The sequence below is a fragment of the Emiliania huxleyi genome, assembly GCF_000372725.1.
Source record: "Emiliania huxleyi CCMP1516 chromosome Unknown EMIHUscaffold_127, whole genome shotgun sequence".
In the NCBI taxonomy this organism is placed as follows: Eukaryota; Haptophyta; order Isochrysidales; family Noelaerhabdaceae; genus Emiliania; species Emiliania huxleyi.
Genome location: NW_005201318.1, coordinates 161,754 through 183,757, shown reverse-complemented (window position 1 = coordinate 183,757; position 22,004 = coordinate 161,754). Strand labels below are relative to the sequence as shown.

The 22,004-nt window shown below is 64.7% G+C and overlaps 6 protein-coding genes across 6 annotated transcripts; 1 reads left to right on the top strand and 5 right to left on the bottom strand.

Moving 5' to 3' along the window:
* Positions 1-1,055: 1,055 nt before the first annotated feature.
* On the top strand, positions 1,056-2,461 carry EMIHUDRAFT_454960 (hypothetical protein; the record flags this gene model as incomplete). Its single annotated transcript, XM_005789520.1, has 6 exons — positions 1,056-1,118; positions 1,189-1,350; positions 1,534-1,623; positions 1,695-1,745; positions 2,069-2,122; positions 2,225-2,461. The coding sequence occupies 6 exons, from the start codon at positions 1,056-1,058 to the stop codon at positions 2,351-2,353; spliced, it is 549 nt and encodes a 182-aa protein (XP_005789577.1). The 3' UTR covers positions 2,354-2,461.
* A 65-nt stretch (positions 2,462-2,526) lies between these two features.
* Positions 2,527-3,481, bottom strand: EMIHUDRAFT_440454 (hypothetical protein; the record flags this gene model as incomplete). The annotated part of the gene is made up of 2 exons (XM_005789519.1): positions 2,527-3,081; positions 3,190-3,481. Coding segments are annotated over 2 exons (540 nt in total), but the record flags the coding sequence as incomplete, so codon positions are not given.
* Positions 3,482-9,117: 5,636 nt separating this feature from the next.
* Positions 9,118-10,078, bottom strand: EMIHUDRAFT_225838 (hypothetical protein; the record flags this gene model as incomplete). The annotated part of the gene is made up of 4 exons (XM_005789518.1): positions 9,118-9,147; positions 9,345-9,496; positions 9,672-9,793; positions 9,864-10,078. The coding sequence occupies 4 exons, from the start codon at positions 10,076-10,078 to the stop codon at positions 9,118-9,120; spliced, it is 519 nt and encodes a 172-aa protein (XP_005789575.1).
* Positions 10,079-10,124: 46 nt separating this feature from the next.
* Positions 10,125-11,783, bottom strand: EMIHUDRAFT_225837 (hypothetical protein; the record flags this gene model as incomplete). The annotated part of the gene is made up of 3 exons (XM_005789517.1): positions 10,125-10,661; positions 10,734-11,048; positions 11,334-11,783. The coding sequence occupies 3 exons, from the start codon at positions 11,781-11,783 to the stop codon at positions 10,125-10,127; spliced, it is 1,302 nt and encodes a 433-aa protein (XP_005789574.1).
* Positions 11,784-14,923: 3,140 nt separating this feature from the next.
* On the bottom strand, positions 14,924-15,661 carry EMIHUDRAFT_225835 (hypothetical protein; the record flags this gene model as incomplete). The annotated part of the gene is made up of 3 exons (XM_005789516.1): positions 14,924-15,209; positions 15,380-15,506; positions 15,652-15,661. The coding sequence occupies 3 exons, from the start codon at positions 15,659-15,661 to the stop codon at positions 14,924-14,926; spliced, it is 423 nt and encodes a 140-aa protein (XP_005789573.1).
* A 2,865-nt stretch (positions 15,662-18,526) lies between these two features.
* Positions 18,527-20,291, bottom strand: EMIHUDRAFT_423253 (hypothetical protein). The gene is made up of 6 exons (XM_005789515.1): positions 20,256-20,291; positions 19,897-19,959; positions 19,382-19,712; positions 19,166-19,307; positions 18,999-19,092; positions 18,527-18,877 (listed from the first exon to the last, which is right to left on the bottom strand). Exons 1-6 carry the CDS (start codon positions 20,273-20,275, stop codon positions 18,763-18,765), a joined length of 765 nt encoding a protein of 254 aa, XP_005789572.1. The 5' UTR covers positions 20,276-20,291; the 3' UTR covers positions 18,527-18,762.
* Between the last annotated feature and the right edge of the window lie 1,713 nt (positions 20,292-22,004).

Sequence of the window (22,004 nt, the reverse complement as noted above, 5' to 3'; positions counted from 1 at the left end):
AGCGGCGTCGTCACAACCGCGCTGAGCGAGCGCGTCGCGTGCTGCTTGCCGGGCGAGATGACCGGCGCCGACACGCGCAGCTGCTGCACGCCCGGTGCATGCTCGTCAATCCAGCAAGGCTGTGCGAGGAGGCTGCTGCCCACCTGCGCGAGAAAGCTGCTGCCCGCCGCCGATCCGCTGCCCCCGGGCTGGCTGCGCAGCGACGCGCGCATCCGCTCCAGCTCGCGGAGCTTGTCCAACCAGTTTGAGACCTCCCTCCGCTGCTTTATCGGCTTGCCCATCGCCGCAGCCGCGGCGAACTCATCTGGGTGATCGCCGCGGAGCATGGCCTGCGCCGCGGCGACGAGCCGCCAGTCGGCCTTCTTGGACTTGATCAGGGTCGCGTCCTTGAGCGCAGCGACTGCAGCCTTCGCGCCGGCCTCGGCCATTCCTCAGAGGCAACGGCGAACGCACTGCGGTCACCCGCCCTTTGCCGCCGCTTTTGGGGCGCGTGCATCGTCAAAAGATTTGCTGCGACTCGAGGCGAAATGGGGCTTCTGGGGGCGGAACAATTCACACCTCGCGCAACAACTTATGTTTTCGTAAACGTAGTCGTGGCCCCCCGCTACGTCGCACGACTGCGACTGGGTAGCGGGGGGCTAAAAGAGAGGGTGCTGTAGAGAAAAAAGGAAAGGAAAAGAGACGGGGTGCGAGAGGAAAAGCTTGTTCAGAGAGAGAGATTTTTAGCAATACCAAACAACTCTAACACTCACACGTAATTAGAGAGTGTTGTCACGTAATTTGGGGCCTGGTTGTTGTTGTGTTCAGCCTAACCAAAAGCGCATGTCTTGACGGTGCGCCCCCGTGGCTTTTCTTCTTGTTGCGCCGCGCTGCAACGCTCTCTCCTTGACGGAAAGTTATTTCTTCTTCTCTGGTGTACCTGTGTTAGTGCCAGTGGCAGTGCGCGGGTGCGTCGGAAGAATTCTTGTTCTTCCGCTCTGGCCAACGCCCTCGAGCACCCGCTCGCCCCGCTATCTAGATAGTTGGTGCACGCACGCGACACAAGAGTGGCCGACATGAGCGCGAGCACCGAGCAAATCCCGGTGGCCACCTTCATCGATGACATCGATAAGTACATGGTGCCGCGGAGCCACGGCCCACTCTGCGCACCGCGAAACCGCACGCCGCCAATCCCTTTGACTCGCGCAGGTAAAGGAGGGCTCGGCCGAGGCGGCGCTGGAGAAGCTGCAGGCCTTCTACTCCGCCTGCAAGGCGATCGAGCAGCGGATGTCCCAGCGCAAGAAGCGGCTGCAGGCGAAGGTGCCCGACATTGAGTCGACGTACAACGCTCTGCTCCAGATGCAGCAGCGGGTGTGCGCCGCCCGCCTAGCCAGGCCGTCGTGGCTCCGCGGCTCGATAGAGGGAGAGAACGGAAGACTCTGCTGTCGCAGCCGAGGCGTACATGTCTCCCCGTTGTGAGCCCGGACTCAACCCGCCAGGAAACACCTGACGGCGTACGTTTTGACGAGCTTTCCGGCGCGTGTGCCGTCTCAGGCCGAGCAAGGTGAGTCCCTCACAGTGCACTACGAGCTTGCGCAGTGTGTCTACGCCAAGGCCATCGTCCCGGTACACAGGGAGAACACGGTTCGCCCTGTGGAGCACCTTGCCTCGCAACCAAGTAAGAAAGGCGACTGACCTGCAACTCTGGGCGACAGGTCTGCCTCTGGCTGGGGGCCAACGTGATGCTCGAGTATGGGCGAGAGGAGGCGACGCGCCTCCTCACCGCCGCCGCCCTGTCTAGCGACCCCTCCCTCCCCCCCCCCCCCTTCCCTCTCTTGTCGCGGCGGCGTGGGCGCGATCACTAGGACGACGGGGCACAGTTCACGAGATCACTAGGACGACGTGGGCACAGTTCACGACGTGGGCACACAGGCACTCACACGGTCACAACTCTACACAGGCATCCACCCCCCCCCCCCCCCCACACACACACACACCACCACCACCACCCGTGCCTCACGCGTTGGTGCGCCAGTGCCAACCACGTGTGCCTGTGGGTCTCTTCACACCGCCGGCGTGCGCGGCGCAGGCGATCGAGCTGCTCGAGCGGAACCTGGCAGAGGCCAAGAAGACGCTGCAGGAGGGCGGGGAGGGAGACAGGGGAGGGGGCAGGGGCGGAGGGGTGGAGCGCGGCGGCCTCCTCTCCCTGGCTTCTGATGTGCCATCGCTCACGCGCCCGCAGGAGCTGCACGAGGACCAGGCGCTGCTGCGGGACCAGATCACGACCACCGAGGTGAACATGGCGCGCGTCTTCAACTGGGACGTCAAGGAACGGCGCAAAGCCAAGGCGGCAGAGGCGTCCGAGGCGCAATGACGCGCGCTCTAGAGACGGCGAGGAGCGGGAGACGGGGGGGGGGGGGCGGCGCGCTCTCTGTGGAGAGAGCTGTGTTTACTGTATTTTTTGACCGCATGGCCCACGCCAGTTGACCGCACGTATCTCTACGGAGTATGCGAGCTCAACCTTATCCGGGCCCCATTTTTGACGTATTTTGATAGTGTCGACTGCTTCATATCTCAAGTGTGAGTCCGGACAGCGGAAGTGGCCCCCGCGGCGTCCAAACTATCCCCCACATCTCGTCTCGCATATATGCAGAGAGTTTGACCGTTTTGATTGGCAAGTTCTCGGAGCGTGGCGGAGGTGTGAGGTACTGGCAGGGCTCCGCGTGCGGAGAGTGTCGGTAGCGTCCATAGTGGCATGCCCTCGCGAGGTAGCCTTGGTCGGTGGAGTCGGAGGCAATCCAAACTCTACCAGCCGAGGAAGTACTCGGACATGCGCAGCAACAGCCCCGGTGGCTCATCGAGCGCGCCGTGCATGCCGCCGGGCGGGCGGGGCCGCGAGAGCGAGATCGGCATCGCCGCCGCTGCCGCGGGCTGGAAAGGGCCCGCCGCGGCGGCCGAGGCACCCATCGACCCCGAAGGGACGACGCCAGCGATGACGCCAATCATACAGCCGTGGAGGACGGCGCCGTGGCGGGCGAGGACCTCTTGCTGCTGTTGCCACGTCGCCAGTCGCAGGTGCAGCCACGCCCCCGAGCCGGGTACCTGTTGTGCGCGCGCGCAGGGGGCGGGGGGGGGGGGTTGAGGGGGCTGAAGGGCACACACAGCGTGCTGTCTTGCAAGTAGTTCGCGGGTGTCACTAGAGAGCGTGGCCTGCTGGACAACCTGCCCGCCAGAGGGACGGAGCAGGGCAAGCACCTGGGGGACCATCGCGACCGAGTGGTAGCCAAAGATGGTCACCCAGTGCCCCCCCTCGCTCGACGCCGGCTGAGACGGAGCGAGGGAAGACGGAGCGAGGGAAGGGGCCGGTTGCGAGGTGGCAGCAGACACGTCGCCGCTTCCCGGAGCGAGGTCGTGGAGCGATTGGAGAGGAGGCGCGTCGAGCTGGCCGCGCACTGTCTCGGAGGCACCGCCCGCAAAGGCACCGCTCGGCACGTATTGCGGTGAGAATTCACCGGGCGTGCGAGCGGCTGAGCGCTCAAAGGCAGAGCGCGAGGCGGCGCCCGAGGCGGCCGCCGTGGAGAAGGGGGCGGGCGATTTGAAGCAGCTCGTGGGCGATGCGTGCGCTCCCGGGGTTGATCCTACACGTGCAGGGGAGGCGCTAACGGTGAATGATTTTTCGTTCAACTGATCCTGTGTTCCAGCAGTTTCCGGACCCACCTGGGAACAGGAGCGAGCCACTGGCCTGGCGCGAAAGGGGCAAGCCCTGCTGATCCCGCCTCGCTGGAGCTGGAGTCCGCAACGGGAAGCCCTGCATGCGCGGGGCCGGAAAGGAAGAATTTGCTCGGCGTCCTCGATTGCCATAAAATGGAAGAGATGCGTAATCTAGAGGGGGAAAAGAAACGGGGAATGAGGGGCCCCGCCACGAGAAGTGCGTTCTGGGGATGCAGAGCGTGCAAAGCGGCTAGGGATGAGGCCACAAAAGAGGCGCGCGAGGCAAGGAGGAGACGCGGGGAACTGAAAGACTGGGACGACTGGAAACAAGAAGACAGTGAGCCACCACAGGCGTCGTTGGCGCACATACTGAGCGGCAGCTGCGCTGGAAATAAGGAAGAGGCGCGTCACTTCATGCGGAAGCTCGACAAACACACAGCGAGGGCGACAGCAAGAGTTGAACGGGAGGCGCCGGACCCAAAAGACACCGCCACATTCCTGAGACGAGCGAGGGCAGCCTCCTTAAAGGCGAAAGGGTCTAGATTTGGAGCGCTCGCCGAAGAGGAGTACGACAAAATAGCGCCCGTGATTGCCTGCACGCTACCCGCACTCACGGACTCCATACCCGAAAGAAAGAGAAGGGAGCTCGCGGGAGAGGTGACGAGTGAACTACAGGTAGTGGGGAAGGCAGCCTCGACTGCCATACAGACATGGGTGCGAAACAACGACAAGACCAGGGCACGGGCAGAGGAACGAGAGAAGAATATAGGGTGGATAAAGCGCCTGTTCACGGCATGGAGGGTGAGCCACGCCGAACGTACCGAGCGGAGAGCCGAGCGGAAGGAGGACGGGGAAGATGACTCCGAGGAGGACGAACCAGTGGAAATCCAGTTGTCAGATGTCACGATGCATCCGAAGGGGACCCCAGCGCCGGCATCATCCGTAGAGGCACGAGTGTTCGAAGAGAGAGTGGACCTGAGCAACAACATGACTTGGAGGCAAATGATCGGAGTGGGAGTCAGAAATGTGGTCCTTGCGCGAGGGGAGCTCGATAGACTCGAGGGGCCAGGATACGCCGCGAGGAGGACGGAGTTGCGCCGAAAGGCGAAAGAAGCCGCGAGAACAAGGGACCGGCAGGCGGCGGCGTCACAGGACGAGGCAGAAGAGAACGACGCGACAGAGGAGGAAATGACAAGGGAGAGAACGACGAGAGTGGGACGACCGCGAGGTGGCATGAAGATTGCAGCGAGAATCGGCGAGAGACTGCGAAGAGAGATAGGAAGAGGCAGACTCCCTAGGGTGGGCGACGGCTAGCGCACCACACACCTCTCCTTAAAATCCCTGTGTGGTGGCGGCGCGCCGTCCTCCCATCCCTCCCTTGGGTTGTCTGTTTTCTTTCTTTCTTTCTTAAAATGGAAGAGATAGGAAGAGGCAGACTCCCTAGGGTGGGCGACGGCTAGCGCATCACACCCCTCTCCTTAAAATCCCTGTGTGGTGGCGGCGTGCCGCCGTCCTCCCATCCCTCCCTGCTGTCTGTTTTCTTTCTTAGCCCCCCGCTACCCAGTTGCACTCGTGCGACGTAGCGGGGGGCCACGACTACGTTTACGAAAACATAAGTAGTCCCGCGAGGTGTGAATTGGCCGCCCCAGTAGCCCCCTTTCCAGCCGGATAAGCTTTTCGTGGCAAACCCAAAGTTGCGCTGCGCGCGAAGCCGCTTTTGAAAGCGCGAAACGAATCTCGTCCTACGAGTACCTCCACCGGCCCCACCGGGGGCTTTTCGTCGCCCATGCTCGGTCTCGACTTGAGTGCCGCTCGACTGGCCGATGAAGAGCGACCCGTACGACGCGCACTTGTCGTCCTCCCTCCTCGCCACATGACGGCCGCCCCCCGACACCGACAGTCGCGCTCCGCACGCCTTCGAGGTCAGCAGCGGCCGAGCGACGATCGGCTCGCCTCCGATCGCTGGGCGCGGTCACTCTGCGGCCCATCACCCGCCTGCCGATCACCTGTCCGCCTCATCGCGCGCGGGCCGCTCGCCTGCTCGCCACCGCCGCCGCGTTTCCCCGCGCCGCCACGCTTCCCTGTGCACCTGACCGCGCTCGAGCTGCGCACAGACGGCGCGCTCAGGCAGACAGAGCAGCGGCCGCCCAGGCGGTCGCTGCTCCGCCCCGTCCGAATCCGTCCGCCCGCGCGAGCCGCTGCCGCCGCCGCCGCCGCCACCGCCGCCGCGTTTCCCCGCGCCGCCACGCTTCCCTGTGCACCTGACCGCGCTCGAGCTGCGCACAGACGGCGCGCTCAGGCAGACAGAGCAGCGGCCGCCCAGGCGGTCGCTGCTCCGCCCCGTCCGAGTCCGTCCGCCCGCGCGTGCCACTGCCGCCGCCGCCGCCGCTCCACCCGATCCCCGTGTGTCGTGAGAGTAATGCTTTGTGTATGGCAGATGCGAGATGGCACCCGCGGGTGACCGCGGTGTCCCCGGCGTGCGGCGTGTGTGTGTGTGGACTTGTCACTTGAGCCTCTATGATTCGTAGACCATCTGCGCAGCGTCGGAGAGGCGCGCAGGAGGCGCGCTTTGTACTCGGGTTTGGATGGTAGCGGGGGGCCCCGCCGGAGGCTGGTTACTGATTCTTTCTTTCATATATCATAAAATGGAAGGAGAGAAGAAAAAGGGTCGATAAAGCGAAAGCCGGGACGCCGGAAAGGAAGAATTTTGAGAGAAATTTTTAGCAATACCAAACAAATCAAAACACAAACAAATCACAAAAAAACAAATCTAACACTCACACGTCATTTGGGGCCTGGAGCCCTGTTCACGCGCGCGCGAGACGTGCAGACAGGGTTGCCAGGTGAGAGCGAATGGCGCGGTTCACGCCTCGCACAACAGAGAGAGAGATGCGCTCTGCATGGTGGGACATAAAAGAGAGCGAGTACTTGGGCGAGTAGGCCGTGCGGTCGACGCTGCCGCGCGCGACTTTGCGCGCGAGGCGGCGCAGTTTGAGAACGGCGGTGGGCGAGAAGCCGCCGCCGAACGTCTCGTGGAGCAGCAGGTTGAAGTTGTTGCGCTTGACAAAGATCGCGTCGTGGTAGAAACCGCGATGCGCCTTGACGTAGCCGTGGCCGGTCTTGTGGGAGAAGGGTTGGCCGGGCTGCCCGCGCGCCTTGCAGCCCATGTTTAGGCGGCGGGCCTTCTCTTCGGTGTTACCAAAGGCGTAGGAGTGGCCAACGGAGGCGGGCGTGCCGCCACTCGAGGCGTTGCCAACGCCCGGCGAGGAGGTCTTTGAGGAGGGGCGTCCAGAGCTTGATTTCATTCACGTCATCGCACCCTCCTGGTCCCGCATGGGGTTCTGCGAGGTCAGTCTTGTACCCCTCGTTGTACTGCCGGGTGAGCTCTGGTTTCTCCTTGTCGCCGTGCACGACCGGCGCGTTGGCCGGGGCGCGCATCGCGTCCGCCCAGGCGGCGAGGACGCCGTCGTGGGGCCGCCGGTGGTGGGCCTTGTTGTAAAGGTAGTCGCCGAAGAAATCGACTGGCATGCCCCGCTCGAGCGCGACCCGAAGGGTGGGAAGCGCCGCGGAGAGCCAAAGGCCGAGCTTTCGCTGGAGCTCGTCCTGGAGCACTTATAATCCGGCATTTTTCTTTTCCTCGCGATGTCCACCCCCGCCGCGCCGCCGCTCGAGCCGCCTCGCCTCCGCCGCCACCGCCGCCCCCTCGCCAAGCACGCCGCCGCCCGCCCGTCTCCTCGACCTCCCCACGGAGCTCCTCGTGCGCGCCCTCTCTCGCTGCGACCCCGCCGACATCGCTCGCGTCGCGGCCGTCTCGCGCCTCTTCCACGCCTCGCTTGCGCTGGAGGGCATCCGCTTGTGGGCGCAAGAGCGCGGCTTCGAGCTGCCGGCGCTGCCAGAGGGCGAGAGCTGCGCCGTGCGGTGGCTGTGCTATTCGGCGTTGCTGTGCGAGTCCAACCCGCCGGCGAGGGCGGCGGCAGGCCGTCAGCACAGCCTCTTCATCGACGGCGAGGGGCGGCTCTCGTCGTGCGGCTGCCCGCCGGATCACGTCCCAGCCTCCTCGGCCACGGCGAGGGCGTGACGCGGCTTAACACGCCGACCCGCCTCCCCTCCCCGCTGGGAGGAGAGCGCGCCGTGAGCGTGTCAGCAACGCAGTACCACAGCCTCGCCCTCACCAGCAGCGGCGCCGTCTGGAGCTGGGGCTATGGAGGCTACGGCCGCTTGGGCCACGGCGACACGCAGAGCCAGCTGCTGCCGAAGAAGATCGAGGCCTTGGCTGGGCGGCGCGTCGTCGCTGTCTCGGCTGGACTCGAGCACAGCCTCGCGCTCACCGCCGACGGAGCTGTCTGGAGCTGGGGCGATGGCTACTATGGCAAGCTCGGCCACGGCGACCAGCAGATCCAGTTGCTGCCCACGAAGGTCGAGGCCTTCGCCGACCAGCGCGTCGTCGCTGTGTCGGCTGGAGGCTTCCACAGCCTCGCCCTCACCGCCGACGGCGCCGTGTGGAGCTGGGGCGTTGGAGGGCAAGGCCGGTTGGGCCACGGCGACACGCAGGACCAGCTGCTGCCGAAGAAGGTCGAGGCCTTGGCTGGTCGGCGTGTCGTCGCCGTGTCGGGAAGCGGCCACAGCCTCGCCCTCACCGCCGACGGAGCCGTCTGGAGCTGGGGCTGGGGAGGCAATGGCAAGCTGGGCCACGGCGACGAGCAGATCCAGCTGCTGCCCACGAAGGTCGAGGCCTTTGCCGGCCAGCGTGTCATCGCCGTGTCGGCTGGAAGCGGCCACAGCCTCGCCCTCACCGCTGACGGCGCTCTCTGGAGCTGGGGTGGGGGAGGCTTTGGCCAGCTGGGCCACGGCGACGGGCAGAACAAGCTGCTGCCGAAGAAGATCGAGGCCTTGGCGGGGCAGCGCTTCGTCGCCGTAGCGGCTGGGTGGCAGTATAGCCTCGCCATCACCGCTGACGGCGCTGTTGTCACCTGGGGCGAGGGCCGCCACGGCGGCCTAGGCCACGGAGAGGACCTGTCGAACCAGCTGCTGCCCAAGAAGGTCGAGGCGTGGGCGCCGGGGCAGTGAGAAGCCAGCGCAGTTGCACAAGGAGGGGATGCTCCGCGGAGCTCAACGAGGAGAGGATTCGGTTCGGCGTCACGGCGGGGCGAGCCCGAGGGTGGGCGCGGCAGCGGTGGTGGCGCCGCGGCGGCGGCGGTGTAGAGGAGGCCGCGGCCGCTGCGAGCGCTGTGGAGGGGGCGAGAGGATGTGAGATCATGACTTGTGAGGGGTTTGGCTCGAGCGTCTTGCGCGCCTCCCTTGCCCTTGGCTCTTACTTGTCCGAAGGGAAGAGGCTCTTTTGATTATTCATGGTACGACTATCGACTAACAAAAGGCAGCATAGACGAAAGGCTAAAACGACACATCAACTGACTGTCGAGTACGCGACTACACGAGACGCAGCTGATAAAGCCGCGTCTATATGTCAGTCAGCTGTCATCGTCAGGACGGCAAAAACAGCAATCGCAGGTCAGGGGATCATGGATTCGAACAATCTGAGGTGCCCCTCCGGCGGTCTGTGGCACTCCACTCAGATCAGAGATCTGTCTGTACCGGAATGTGACAATAGTGCCCAACGGGAAGTGTGGGAAGTGTGGCTGTTCCTCGCGGCTGACCGACAGATCGAACGTGGTGGACGGGTCGGCGTTCGGCGCGTTGATCGCCTGCACCTTCACGGTCGGCAGGTTGGCGGTGGAGGGCGCATTCTTGTGGCCCACGACCACAGCCTCGGCGTCGAGCCACTGCTTTACCTTGAGCACGTTGCGGTCTGCGAAAGCGGGGGGGTGGGGGGGGGAGGGGGGGTGGATACACGAGGAGGAGAGGGCGAGAGGGAGAGAGAGGAGGAGAGGGAGAGAGAGGAGGAGAGGGAGAGAGAGGAGGAGAGGGGCAGGGGGAGAGCGAGGGGTTAGCCGGCCGGTGCTCGCCTTTGCTGGTCCCCGCACGCCACCTGGCCTCATTGCGCCGCAGCACGAGCCCCTCGCCGCCGCGGGCAACCACGCGCTGCAGCAGCGCGTCCTTGGCCGCCGCGTCCGCCACCTCCATCACCGACGCAACGACAATGCGCCTGCAGGTGCGGCGGCGGCGGTGGGGGCGGCGGCGGAAAGGGTAGATGAATCGGCGGGCCTGCAACGCACCCGTCCGGCGGCCCCATAGCGGCGATCCGGGCGCGCGCCTTCTCCAGCCGCTGCAGGTAGGTGCCACCGGCATGTGGCGCATCGAAGACGACGAAGGTCAGGCTGCGCCACGCGGTCTCGTACCAGCGGCCGCCCTCGAGGGATGACGAGCCCATCAGCGACCCGACCGCAGCGAACCGGCACCTGCCTGCCCACAGCTCGCCGTCGAGCTTCATGTCCTACGCGCAAACATCAGCCGAGCTGGACCGACGCTTCCTGACATCAGTGCGCGCCGTGAAGCCGCGCCTGCGGCAGCAGCGCGAGGAAGGAGGGCGGCGGCCAGAAGTGGTTCTTGCCGCTTCGAGTCGTGCATCCGTGCGGCGGGTCCGAGACCATGCGCACGCCATCGAACTTCTCCGTCGCGATCCAAACCTCCTCGCTCAGCCGCTCGTCGTCCTCCGCCTTCTTGTACGGCTCCGCCAGCGCGCAGTGGTGCCTGAGCGCGTTCCTCTCGCGGCTGTCGCCCCATGCCCGACTATGCGAGCTCTTCGCCGACGTCCCCGCCTTCTTGTCGCCCCTCGCCTTCTCCTTAGCACGCTTGAACTCCAGCGGCGGCGACGGCGGGTCGCGGACAAAGAAGGCGTCGGACGCGGGCGGTTCGCTCAGCGCACTCGGCCCTGCGAGACCCTGCGCCCCCGCCGGCCCTCCACCGCCTCCGACCCATTGGCAAAGATTGCAACTCGAGCGCGTCGGCCTCGCCCCACCTGGCTCGGGTCCCACAGACGCCTCGGGCGAGGCGGGCTCGCGCGCCGCAGCCACCTACGGACGTGCCGTGGACGCGTCGCGTCATCGTCGAGAACTGAAGCAGACATCCTTTCGGGCAACCGTCACCGCGCTGGGGTGCAAGTGCTTGCGCAGCACGTCGGTCCGCGACCCGTCGGCGGAGAGGACCTTGGAGCACTGCCCGACCCAGTCTTTCGTCACGAGGCGCGGCCACTCGGCCTCCGGCAGCGCGGCCAGGCACGCCAGCTCGGAGGGGCGGCGGTTCGACTCGAGCGCCAAGTGCGTCGCCTCGCGCACGTCGCTTACGACCTCTCCGCCGCCGCGCCGCACCACCTCCTCCTGCAGCTCGCGCAGCGTGTCGCCGAGCCGCGCCGCCAGCAGCAGCCGCACGCCGCGGAAGATGGTCTCTTTCGCGCGCCGCTCCTCCGAGCCCCACTCTGGCTCCGGCTCTGCCGCCGCCTCCGCCTCTGCCGCCTCCACCTCAGCCTCCACTATCACCTTCGCCGCCGCGTCCGCCGCCGCCGCCTCTGCCGCCTCCGCCTTCGCCGTCGCCGTCGCGTCTGCCGCCGCTGCCGCCGCCACCGCCCATGACTGCGCAGACGCAGCGGGCTTCTCCGTCTCAGCCGCCGCCGCGTCGCCGCCGCCCCTGGACGAGAGCACAAGCGCTCCGCCTCGCTGCGGCTCTGCGGAAGGCGCGGAGGCTCCAACAGGAGCGGCAACGCAGTCGCCCGCTCGCTCGAGGCGCAACGACCAGCCGCACCAGCCGTTGAGCTTCCCCTCCTCGCAGGCCGCGCGTGCACTGGCTGCGTTCGGCACGCTCACAAAGAGGAGCGGTGCGTCGGGCGCCTCGCCTCTGAGGCTGTACGGCGCGTTGCCAGCGCACGGCTCGACGAGCGTCCGCCGGTCGTGCTCGAGGCGTTTGCCGTTTAGCCATGTCGAATTCAGCGCGGAGAGGTGCGTCGCGTACACGCTGCCGTCGCCCTCTCGCTCGAGCCGGATGTGGTGCCTCGAAAGATGCGGGTTGGACGGCGCTCGCACGTCGCCTCCTTTGCCAATGACGACTGTCGAGCGGGAGAGCGGCACGGGACGGCGGCCGTGCATGGAGTTGTGCGGGACGAGCGAGCCCCAGTGCTCGGGCTGGCGGTCGCGCTTTGGCATCTGGCGCTCGGGCTCTGCGGACTGCTCAGTAGCTCGGAACAGCAGTGGGGCGGCGGCGAGTTGAGAATTCTTTTCGTCTGGGCTCTCCCCGCCCCCAGTAGTTTTTCTTTTCCAAGCGATGTCCACGCAGAGGCAGCTGCGACCCTGCCGAGTAGACGGCGGCACACAGCAGGTGGCGCGGTGTGCCGCCGTCCACTCAGCGGGATCGCAGCTGCCTCTGCGCGTCCTGGGGAGGTACATTTGTCGCGCGCCGGAGACGACGTCGACGCCGCTGAGATCGGAGATCAAGCTCTGACAGGTCGCACGTCGCTCCTTTGACGCCGACGTGACTCTCCCGTGCAGATCACATCAGGACACGGTCTCGACGCGCAAGGTACGACGCCTGCGACCCGTCTCGGGTCAGGTGGCACGACGCTCATCGCGCCCGCCAGCGCTGCCATGCAGGCTGCCACGACGAGGTCGAGCACGCTTCTCTACGCTCGCCGAGCCTTCCTTTCCATCCCATTAGGCAGCCTGGGAACGGTGGCGGTCAGAGGCAAAGCCTACGAGGGGTGGTGGAACCACATGTCACGGCTACTGCCGGCTCGACCCCACGATAGCCTCCGAGGGCTGACTTTGCGGCACCATCATCGGACGATGTCGACGAGTTGGGTCGCTCTCGCGGTAGCCAGATGACCTATCATACTAGTATCATCGGCCATGGCCGCAGGAAGCGCGGGGGAGGGCGCTGGAAGCAACACGGAGCTCCGTTGGAGACGTTTTCAAGATTAGCGTGTCAGAGTGAAATGGCACTAGCCAGAACGCGCGCGGCGCCGTGTTAGCCTCATTGTAACCAAAACCGTGTGCGCGTCGCGCCGCGACGGATGTGGCTTGTGGGATGAGCATCATAACCGACCCCGGTAGTATACACATAACACAGCGGCGGTCTTTTTTCTTTCTTTCGTTCTTTACGCGGGGGACTGGCGCGCAGCAGTTCTCGCCTCCGTCTGAGCCCTGGCTGTCAGGCTGTCAGGTGCTGTCAGGTGATCTGTCGGGCTGTCGGGCAGCTGTCAGGCACTGTCAGGTGCCTCTGTCAGACCAGCTGTCGGGTGCTGTCAGTGCTGTCGGGTGCTGTCGGGTGCGTGTCTGACATCAGAGGGGATCTGTAGCTGTCGGGTGCTGTCGGAGCTGTCGGGTGTGTTGCTGTCAGACGCTGTCGGAGCTGTCAGAGCTGTCAGGCTGCTGCTGCTGTCAGACGTTGGGCTGTTGCTGTCAGGTGCTGTCAGGTGGTGCTGTCGGGGTGCTGTCAGGCTCTGACACACACCAGCCACACTTATGACATTATCAAGAGGAGACCAGCAGGACTCTGCTGCACATACTCTAGTCTCTACTCTGCCTCCGGTCCCACCATCTTCTTCATGGTGGAAGTCACCATCTTCTTGTCTGCCGCACTGAGAGAATAGCAGAGAGGCAGGGGGGAGTGCTTCTTCAGGTACACCTTGCTGATGATCTGGTAGTTGCTGGTCCAGCGGAAGGCCTCCCCATCGTTGTCGCTCGTCAGCTTGTAGTACTTGCACGCTTTGTTCTGGTAGCGCGGGCCGTCTGGGGGGGTCCCGTCACCCTTCACCTCACGGTACCACCGGAGGATAAAGAGGCCCTTGGGGTCGTTGATGAAGACCCCGTTGCTGCGCTGACTCATCGAGAGCTGGCGCAGGTACTCTGCGCTCGAGCTGCCAGTGGCGCGGCGCGCGTCTACCGTGCCATCTGCGACGGCCACCTGCTCGATGTTGCCAATGGCAAAGACCTTGGAGCTGTCCTCCATGGTGAAGAGCACCGCAACTGCGGAGAGAAAGAGAAGAGGGAGAGATGAGAATGCACGTCTTATGTGTGTGTGTGACAGGCGGCAAGGGCGTGGTCACCGTCATCATCATCCATGTAGAAGTCGAGCTCCTCATCCACATCCTCGCCTCGCTGCTGATGGGACTTGATGAGCCGCTTGACGTGGAAGCGGAGCTTGCGATCCTTTGACTCCTCCTGGATGGAGACGTTGAAATCTGCCAGCAGCTTACGGATCTCCTCAAAAAACTCTGCGCTGCTGCCCTCCTCGCCGCCGGTTGGAGGCGCCACGTTGGCCCCCGTCCGCATCAGCTGGTTCAGCACGGCCTCGGCATCTGCAGCATCCTGTGCGCCCATGGCGGTCAGCTCGGCCGGCTCAGCATCGGGTGTGCCGTTTGGATCATCCTCCTTCTCTCCCGGCTCCTCCAGCAACGCGCCACCCTGGACATAGGTGTCAGCCAGAGGAAAGTGCAAGCACGGCTGCTTGAAGAAGCCGGTCTGTGCACAGAGGTTGGCGCGGACTCCACAGAATCGAAGGCGCGGACCACATACACATGTCTTTGCATGTAATAGTTTTGCTATACCCTCCTGGGACACAAGAAAGAGGCTGCACGGCCTGAGTACGGTCTGTGCTGCTGTCGGGCTGGTCGGGCTGTCGGGCTGTCAGCGCTGCTGTCAGGCCGCTGTGTGCTGTCGGGCTGTCGGGCAGCTGTCAGGCTGTCACGTTAGGGCCTGACAGCGACGGGACGCCTCTGATGTCAGGCTCTGCTGTCAGGCTGTCAGAGACGTGCTGTCAGACTGTCAGAGAAAGTGCTGTCAACGCTGTCAGGCTGTCGGGCACTGTCAGGCGCTGCCCGGGGTTTGCTGTCAGGCTGTCAGACCAGGGCTCAGGCCTCCGTCCCTCTCCTCCTCTTGTTCTTTCTATGTCTGGCCGGAGGCTGCACCGCTGTGGATGCTCTCTCGACTCTCCCGCTCTGTACGTTCTCGACTCGGTGTCTCGGAGTACGGAGACGTCACGGGGCGCGACGGCGGGTGCTCGAGCGGCGGTGAAGAATTGTCAATTAGTCCGGAGCCATTACAACCGGTAGGGACGGACGCATGCCAAAAAGCAGCATGAGCACACGCACGGTTCTCGCACGCGCCGTCCGCCGTCCGCCGTCGCGCGCACGCAAGGCGAGGGCTTCCAGCCCCGCAACCAATCAGTGACTACTAGCACACAAAGAGTGGTACGAGAGTGGTAGGGGGGAAGGAAGGCGAGGGGAAGGGGGGGGGGGGGGGTAGTGGAGGGAGCGTGCCGCGAGGCTCGCGCGCACGCACGACACTGCTCAGCGCTGGCTCAGCCGCTTGGCCTCCTTGGCCGCCGTCTTTTGCAGCAGCGCTGAGTTGTTTTGGAATGCGCCAGAGAGGCGCAGCGACGCGGCGGAGGATTTGGCGACTCCCGAGGGAAGCAGCGTCTCTTTGAGCGGGACTGGGTCTCCCAGGCCTGGCAAAGGGACCGAGCCGTTGTACACCGCCGTGCCGAAAAGGAGGACGATGGTGCCGGCCAGCTGCACGTAGCTCGCAAAGGTCCACTCCTCGCCGGCGGTGCCATATACTCTGTAGCGAGTAGGCCTGCGTCAGTAGCGCGCTAGCGGCTAGCGCCTCCGTAGTGCGGGCGTATGAGGTGTAGAGCCACGGCGGTATAGAGCCTACCCCTACCATGCCCTATATCCTTTACGGCCCCTGTAGCGGGCGGTAGCGCGAAAGCGCCGGGGGCGGCGCGAGTTAAGTCCACATCGTACGTGTATATGTAGTACACCAGTGAAATCTGAAAAGTGAAATGCAGAGAACACAAAAATAACCGCGAGAAGACTCTTGAGCCGAGCGTTTTTAATCTCTCGGTCAGTGCACAGTGGGGGGCCGAGCCGCCTCCGGGAATGACGCGGGCGGGCGGGCGTTTTGAAAAACAGAAAAACAGAAAACAGAACACAAGAGCGGCAGGGGGTCCGGGGGCCCAGCCCCAGGCGCAGGCCCGCCCCACTGGGAGAAGGTATTGGGTGTGGTGTCGGCACACATCCCCACATGAGGTCAGCGGCGCGCAGTGCCTCTCTCGCAGGCTGATTTTGGCTGTTTTCGAGTTTGTTTTTGTTTTCAGACTAGGGGGCCCAAGCCCCAACCCCCTTGTGTTGTCTCATGAGTTCAGAGATCACACACATCAGCCCTCAGACATTCTTACACCACGTCCCAACGGAGCCTAGAGGCGCCTACGCACCTCATTGCTGTCAAAGGAGAGAAACTCGACCTGGTCGTCGTGGAAACCTCCTCGTATGCCTCGCCTTCGCAAACGGCGCTCGACTGGTTGACGCGCGCCGCCGCCTCTCTGCTCTTCCGAGTGACCCTCGGCGTGAGTGCAGGCGGTTATTGGACAGCTCTTCCGGGCCTAAGGCAGAGCGAGGTGGGCTGGGCGGGACAGGGAGGGCAAAACAGCCGTGCGGGGGGGGGGGGGGGGGAGCGATTCGGGGCACTGTGTGTTGGTGGTGCTCGGTTGCAACGCGAGTCTCGGCAGCCACGCCGCGCACGGGCAGGCGAGTGAGTACGAGATTCTAGTCTGTTTGAGGTGTTACCCTCCCTCATTGCACCATGGATGGGAGACGGCTGGCTTTGTGATGTGGCATGCGCACCTAGCCGCGCCGGGCGTTGGTGGGGGAGGAAGGTGGTGAACTAGTTGGCCGCACTGAGGAGGGGGGAACGAGACGCCCGGTCCGCCTGCCGATCTCTTCAGACGCCTGGGGCAGCGAGGGCAACGGCTCAGAACGACTTTGGACTAATAAGCGGTCTGCGTGTTGCACAGGGCTGATAGGGTGGGGCAAACGGCTCAGAACCACAGCCAAACAAGGTAAGAATCATCCGCAAGCGCGTCATCTGTCCCTATCTAACGAGTTGTTTTTCTTCCTCATCGCCGCGGAGGGTGCGATCGCAACTGGCAGCCTCGGGTCAATTGGAGGTTTATTCCCCACTGAGAGCGGGGCTATCGAATCGGAAAGAGAGTCAATGCTCTCGTCATTGGCGCCAGTGAGGGTGTCGGGCCGTGGATAGTGGAAGGTCAGTGGCCGAGCGGTGGTTGCCTGCCATGGGTTGCGAGGTTGTAGGCCCAGGTTCCAGGGCCGCGTGGGCTCCTCCACGTCGCTCCGGGGGCCCAAAAAAAGACGGGGTTCCACGCGCATCCCCGGGGCTAGGGCTCTCTAATTGGTGATAAACTGCGGAGAGAGATAGGAAGTGGTAGACGCCCGAGGGTGGGCGACGGCTAACACCACACTTCTCCCCTAAAATCCCTGTGTGGTGGCGGCGTACCGTCCTCCCATCCCTCCCTTGGGTTGTCTGTTTTCTTTCTTTTTTAGGGCTCTCTAGCCCGTGACCCGATACCGATCATCCGGCGCGCTGGGTGCGCTTCTTAGCTCCCCGGCCCTGGGTGTGAGGTTAACGACTGCACTCCAAGTGCTCCAAGATCCCATGCCAATCGTCCGGCCCGCTGGGTGCAGGGAGGGTGGGAGAGGGTGCGCTTCTTAGGACTTAGCTCCCCCGGCCCTGGGCGTGCGGTTGATGACCGCACTCCAAGTGCTCCAAGTGGATGTGAGGTTACCGCACTCCAAGAGCTTGCCGATCATCAAACCGACATCCGGCTCGCTTGGGGGGTGCGCTTCTTTTGTTGAAAACTTTTGAGAGAAGCTCCCCGGGACCCCGCTCCCCGGCCCCCTCCGCCCTCGAGCCTCGTCGTGGAGCGCGGCCGCGGGAGCGCCCATCCCCGTGCGCGCGTGAGGCACATGGGCCGCATGGCGTGAAGGAGTTGATGACGTTCGATAATTTTATATCCTCCCCCCCAACGGCCAAGACGATGGCGAGGACGAGGAGACACGGGACGACGGCAGGCGAGACGAGGAGGACGGAGGCGAGGGCAGAGACAGCGCCGCAGTCGACGGAGGCGACAACGATGGAGAAGGGGAGGGAACGAAAAAGCGCACAGAGGATGAGGATATAAACTGGGACGACGCAGCGGAGGGGATAGACGAGGGAATCGAGGGACCGGAGGGCTTTCGCGACAGCGACGATGACGACGAAGGCAGGGGAGACGGAGGGGCGACACGCAGGAGGAGCGAAATCGCGAACGGCCCGAGCAGAGAGGGCGACGGCGGAGCACGAGGGGGCAACGGAGACGCTACCGATGACGCGAACCGAGGCACGGGCGACGGCGGGGACGGGGACGGGGAGGGCGACAGCGACGTCGAGGTTGACGCAACGGTATCGAGAGCGCCACCCAAAAGGAGGCGGACAGCCATGGAGGTCACCGAATGGAGGGCGAACGGCACGATACGAAAAGGCAGGGCGAGGCGGATGGAGAAAGAAGTGCCGAGGAGGCCATGGTGGAGGGGAGGGACGGGAGGACGAAAGAAGGGCGAGGAGGACGAGCGGCCCGCACAGGCCGCGAGCAGACAGCGCCTGCTGGCCATCTCGAGACATTCGCAAAGAACGCTAGCTACATGGGAGGGCTTCGTGAAGGATGGATTGAAAAACATTCGAACAAAGAAGAGGCGACGAGATGCGACGGGAGGAACCGGCAGAGGATGCAGTGACGTGAGACACACACACACACACACACACACACACACACACACACACACACACACACACACACACACACACACACACACACACACACACACACACACACACACACACACACACACACACACACACACACACACACACACACACACCGCTCACCCACGCGCACCGGGCCTTGCACTTTAAATGCCGTGGCGCGTGGGGCTCCTCTGTCGTTAGACGTGGAGACGCGAGGGTTGCCCCCCCTTGCCCCACCACCTCGTGTGTGTGGAGAAGTTTACCTTACCTTACCTTACCTCCTCCCCCCCCCCCCCCCCGCTTTGCGCTTTCAGACTCCTTGTATATGGCTATTTTTCGCTTGTCTTGACAACCGCTCAACGGCGCGTTGCTGCGACTGCATGTGCATGTGGGCCATGTGCATGTGTGGAGACATGAAGAGCGCCCGCGAGACCCCCCGAGCTCGCCACGGCCCTCCGCTGCCCGCGGCTGGCCGTGGCGCCCAGAGGGCCCTCTGCTCTCCGCGCCCCCGCGCCCCCCTCCGCACGCGTGACGCGTCGAGTGCACCTCAGTTGGCGAGGAAGGGCAGGCTCTTCTCCGAGCTGGCGGCGAGCTCGGTCGCGAGTGCGACGGCGTTCTTGCAGCCGTCATAGAAGCCGGACTTCTTGTTGGAGACGATGCACCTTGTCGCAGGGGCGCGGGGGCGCGTCGGGGACAGGGTGGCGAACGTTGTGCGCGCCGCCGAGACCGGAGATGGGGGCAGGAGGGGACGCGGGAGGCGAGGGGCAGGGAGGGGGGCTGCACTTGTTCATGGTGAGGAGCAAGTCTGGGCCGGCGTCCATCTGTGCGATGTACGCCATCGCGTCCTCCACCTCGCGCAGCTCGAGCGTTCCATCGCCTGCTCATTTCGAGAGCGATGAACAGAGGCGCTGCTCTCTTCCCCGCGCGCCCCACCTCGAGTGGGCGCTCGCCGAGCTCCGACGCGCGCAGCGCCGAGTACGCCTCATGGTCCCCGACGCGCCGGATCATCAGCTTGGGCACCGGGTAGAAAGCAAGCTCGGACGGCTTGCACGCGAGCACGTCGGCGACGCGGGAGAGGACGTCGGTTGTCGCCTAGACGCACACGCAACGGCCACGCTCGCGCCACTCCCGTCGGGCCGACTGCGGGCCAGCCAGCCGGCCGTCGCCACGGCGGGGAAGTACTGCTTGAAGGCGAAGAGGGTCACCGCGTGCGTCGGCTCGACTCCCGACCGCAAGCGCTCCGCGTACTCGTGCACGCCCTCCATGCTGTCGACGACGGCGTAGTCCGAGACGCCGATGGCCGCGAGCGCCTCGGCGAAGGCGACGCGCATGTGCTCGTGGTCGCCCGCGTTCAGCATGAGCTGCACCTTGCCCTCGGCCACGTGCGAGCCGAGCGCCTGGATGAACTGGCTCACGAAAGTCTTTTGCGCGCCCGCGCCGCCGACGGGGATGAGGATGCGGCGCGGCTGGCGCGCGCGCGCGCGCTGCTTCCGAAGCCTACGGGGAGAATATGCCAACATCGGGGCGGGAATGCGGTGTTGTGCAGAGTATTCAGAGCACCGCGTGAATGCGAGGGGTGCGAACACAGTGAAGACCGCGGAATACGGTCGAATACGGCGGAATACGTGCCGAGTCCTGGCCGGAATACACAAACACGGATTCCGCTTCTAGGCGACGGAGCTCGCAGTCGAACTCGATGTTGTCGACGAGGTCCTTCGGGATCCAGTGGCCGGCGAGGACGAGCCTGACGCCCCGAGATGCCCCGAGATCAGCCGAGATCGGCCGAGATGGCCCGAGATTGCATCTCGCGCCGGTGCATGCTCCCCTCATTACCGGCCGCCGGTCGTTGGAGACACGTGACTCCTGGAAAGGGCTGTGTCTCCACCGGGCGTCGGAGATTCCAAACCCTCTCTTTCTCCCTCTCTCTCTCCCTCTCATCCTACCTCTCTCTCTCTCTCTCTCTTTCTCTCTCACCGGTCGGCCGGGACTCCCATGAGATCAGCCGAGATCGGCCGAGATGGCCCGAGATTGCATGCTCACCGGTCGGCCGGGACTCCCATCCGGAGGAGGTTGTGGTAGTTGGACGGGCCCTGGACGAGGTTGTACGCGCCGGGCACGACGATGAACCACTGCGCATAGTTGTCGATCACGAGGTTGATGACATGCTTGAAGCCGAGGGAGACGGCGAGCATCCCCACAAAGCAGTGCGTCGCGATGATGGGCGTGGAGCGGGGGATCGCCTGCGAGGCGGGGCGCAGGAGGGGAGAGGGGAGGCGGGGTGGGAGAGAGGCGAGGGGGGGGGGGGGGGGAGGGGGGAGGGAAAAGATGGAGAACGAGGGGACCGGCGGCCATGGGGTGAGCTTGAATGTGATAATGACTGCGCATGATGTTCTTTGCAGGCGAACAGAGGCGCCGTGAGTGCTCCCGAGTCGCCCTGTGAGCCTCGGGGAGGGGACTACAGCGGAGATCCTGCATGAGCGGCCGCAGGTGCTCCGCCATCTGGTAAAACACGCGCAGCGAGTTCTCGTCGCCGTTCTTGGTGATCATGCCCCACAGCTTCTCGACCGGGCCGCCGAGCTCTGTCGCCATACGCGAGCCTGCGGAGGGAGAGTGAGAGGGAGAGTGAGAGGAGGGAGGGTAAGAGGTAGAGTAAGAGGGAGAGAGGAGAGGGAGAGGGAGAGGGAGAGGTCCGAGGGCACGGGGGAGGGTCCTCTAGGGGCAGCGAGGACACGCCTCGCACACCAGCGCGTCGCTGCTGTGCGTGTGTCTGCTGCTGTCTCCGACGTGCTACGAGCCGTAATAGCCTAGCAGTGGCGCGGCCGGCGGCGGCGCCGGTGGGCGAGGGAGAGGGGAGAGGGGACGGTATTGTCGGCTGGAGGTTTCGCACGTCGAGCAGAGCTGCCGATGTCTGGGAGTGTGGGTGACGCCCGAGGGGCCGCCGCTACGGCGTCGCTTGCTTGCTTGCTTGCTCGTGCGTGTGCGTGTGCGCGTGTGCGCGTGCGTGCGTGCGTGCGTGCGTGGGAAGCGGCGTCCCGGCTGCGCCTTTGGAGTAAAGCTTGTCCATGTCGATGATCAGCTGGGCTTCGGGCGAGTCGACGTTGAGCAGGTCGTGGAAGTACGTCGGCCGCCCCGCGCCGAGCGCCCACGACGTCGCCGCGTACGCGATGCGGTGGTGGCCGAATCCCATCCGGATTGTGCCGACGACGATCGCCTCGGCCGGCGCCTTGAAGCCGGTCGCGCCGGCGCGCGATCCCGCCTTTGAGGTGACGCGGAGCGAGGGCACGAAGGGCGACTCGGCGTCCTCGAGCGCGATCGACGCCGATTTGTTGGCCACGTGGCTCCCCACGTTGAGCCGGTTCAGCAGCACAACCTGCGCGCGCTGCGCCATGGACGGCTGCTGGTGGACGTACTCGTCAATCTTGAAGGTGTTGCCCTCGATGAGAGAGCCGTACATTGAGCCGAGTACGAGCGTGCCCACCGCGGCGATCGCCGCGATGCCGCCGCAGAAGAGCGCCATGCCGTAGCAAAATGGCTTGACGGTACGGACCACCTGCGTGCGCGGCGGCAAGGGGTTGTGAGCGATGGCGGCGCGGCGCGACTGGTGGCGGGAGCGGCCACCGCGTCGGCGTCAAGCTCCGAGGGCGCGTAAAAGTAGACGGCCGCCGCCAGGCCGCCGCCGATCACTGCCTTGGCGACCGACATACGACACAGTCCCAAAAAATAGACCTGTCGAGTTGGAATGCTTTGGCCGCAAAGAGAGCATCTTCACTGACCACCAACGACAGGTGT